Genomic DNA, 2,162 nt, shown 5'->3' on the forward strand with positions numbered 1-2,162 from the left:
CACACGGCTCCGGGGGGTGAACAAAGGCCTCCTGTAGCAAATCGATGCGTTTTTGTGAGAAAAATAACCATATTTAAAACGCAATAATCACTTTAATCTAGCTTGCGCTCACTGATGTAAACGGAAGCAGTTCTGGGCGGATGACGTATGAGGATGGCTTTGTGCATGTTCCGCTCAGAAGTGACGAACGTGGAAGCACAGGGGAGAGATCAAAACAAAACAACGGTCTTTTTTTATGGATGGTCTCCTTTTATGTAACTTCTCTTGGACTGAAGCACTGCAACACCCGCTGACTGCAATGATAGAGCATGGAATAGCCAAGACGATTTTTAATATTACTCCGACTGGATTCGTCTGAAAGAAGAAAGTCATATACACCTAGGATGCCTCGGGGGTGAGTAAAACAGCCTAATTTTCATTTTTGGGTGAATTAACCCTTTAACGCATCCTTGCTGAATAAAGTACTTTTTTTTTTCCAAAGAAAAAAATAATGCTGACTCCGAATGTTTCCCTATTAGTGAAGATTCATTTTGCAGGTTTTTTAGCTTTAAGTAATATCAGCACACAACAGCCAGTGCCCTCTAGTGGATGAGCATCCCTGTGGTGCATTTGTGAAGTTCAGCCTGCTGAGAGAGAAAGTTTCTCTTTAAAGGGGTCATATGATGCTGCTAAAAAGAACATTATTTTGTGTATTTGGTGTAATGAAATGTGTTTTGAGTGAGCGGAGGCCGGAGACCTAGAGTGAGCAGCGGCCTAGGGTATGCGGAGGCCGGCTTGAGTGAGCAGAGGCAGGCGGGCTTGAGAACGGCGCGGCTTGTAACACTCCAAAGAGAAAGGAAAAATTGAAATCACATCATATGACCCCTTTAAACTCTGTTTGTTTGTGTGTGTGTTTAGTGAGCCACCGTTCCACCTGACCCGTCGAGGATGGGGAGAGTTTCCTGTCCGTGTGCAGATTCACTTTAAAGACCAACGGAACAAACGTATCGACATCATCCACCACTTAAAGGTCAGACACTTACTGACCGCTTGCATACATGCTCTCTTTGAACCCTTTTGTTGCCCTTTTCATCTTTCCTTTTCTCCCTCTTTATCTTTCTTTGTACTTTTTTGTGGAAAATTCAGACATTAGATGACATCCCCTTCTGTTTATTTAAAATTTACTTAGAGGATTCAATTTATTTTTTGTGTGTGCAGATTGTGCATAATAGAATATGTCTACACAAATCTATAGTTTTATGTGGGGTTCTCTGAGTCTAAAGGTGAAATGGTCGATTTTATAAAGCATCCTGTCTGTTGATATTTCCTTTCTTCTTTATTTGTTGTCACAGCAATCCCTTTTGTTATTGGTTAAAATAACAAAGATAAAATAAAGGGAGATGAATCGAGATGTCAAGAAAAAAGAATAGGCTAGTTTGCAGATTAAAGTACTTTTGTCCACCCATCAACCTCTTAGATACTCTGCAGCAAAGACTGCTCTTTAATGTTTCTGTTATTTATCTTTTATTTGTTCTCCCTCAGCTTGACAGAACATACACAGGTTTACAGACTTTGGGAGCTGAAACGGTAAGACACACTATCTTAATCTTTACATGAAACTGCAGCTGTAGTTGTATCTTTACACGCAACTGCAGCCTTTTTTAATTAAGTTTACATAATTAGGTTTTTTATTTTAAGTTGAGAGATCCTAAAAATTTAGTTTTCTTTTTATTGCGTACTACTCTGCAAAAGCACAGCTATCAAAAAAAGGCTGTGAACAGACATTGCTGTTCGAGGAGGCAAAGCACAATATTAAGAACCAACCTGTAAGCTTTTTAACAGGATAATTTGTGATGAAAATGTCATAGTCTTCAAGGTGAAGGTAAGCACAAAACTGGAGTTATGAGTGAAAGTGTCAAAAGAAGATTTATTGTTGTTTGTGTTCAGCAAAGTAAAAAAAGGGAATAAAATCTGGTTTCTGACCATGATGCCATAGCATAGTTAAAGGGTTAGTTCACCCAAAAATGAAAATTAGGCTGCGTTTTACTCACCCCTGAGGCATCCTAGGTGTATATGACTTTCTTCTTTCAGACGAATCCAGTCGGAGTTATATTAAAAATTGTCTTTGATCTTTCAAGCTCTATCATTGCAGTAAGCGGGTGTTGCATTGCTTCAGTCCAAAA

The 2,162-nt window shown here is 39.2% G+C and overlaps 1 protein-coding gene across 1 annotated transcript in view; it reads left to right on the forward strand.

Annotated features, from left to right (window-relative positions):
* yeats2 (YEATS domain containing 2) overlaps positions 1–2,162 on the forward strand; it is a 69,845-nt gene that overhangs the window by 27,184 nt on the left and 40,499 nt on the right. Inside the window, exons 8-9 of the mRNA XM_016564147.1 lie at positions 898–1,009; positions 1,522–1,566. Of these exons, the coding sequence (XP_016419633.1) occupies positions 898–1,009; positions 1,522–1,566 (157 nt within the window). The remainder of the gene's footprint in view (positions 1–897; positions 1,010–1,521; positions 1,567–2,162) is intronic.

The sequence above is a fragment of the Sinocyclocheilus rhinocerous genome, unplaced genomic scaffold (genome assembly GCF_001515625.1).
Source record: "Sinocyclocheilus rhinocerous isolate Xijiao unplaced genomic scaffold, SAMN03320098_v1.1 scaffold919, whole genome shotgun sequence".
Lineage (NCBI taxonomy): Eukaryota > Metazoa > Chordata > Actinopteri > Cypriniformes > Cyprinidae > Sinocyclocheilus > Sinocyclocheilus rhinocerous.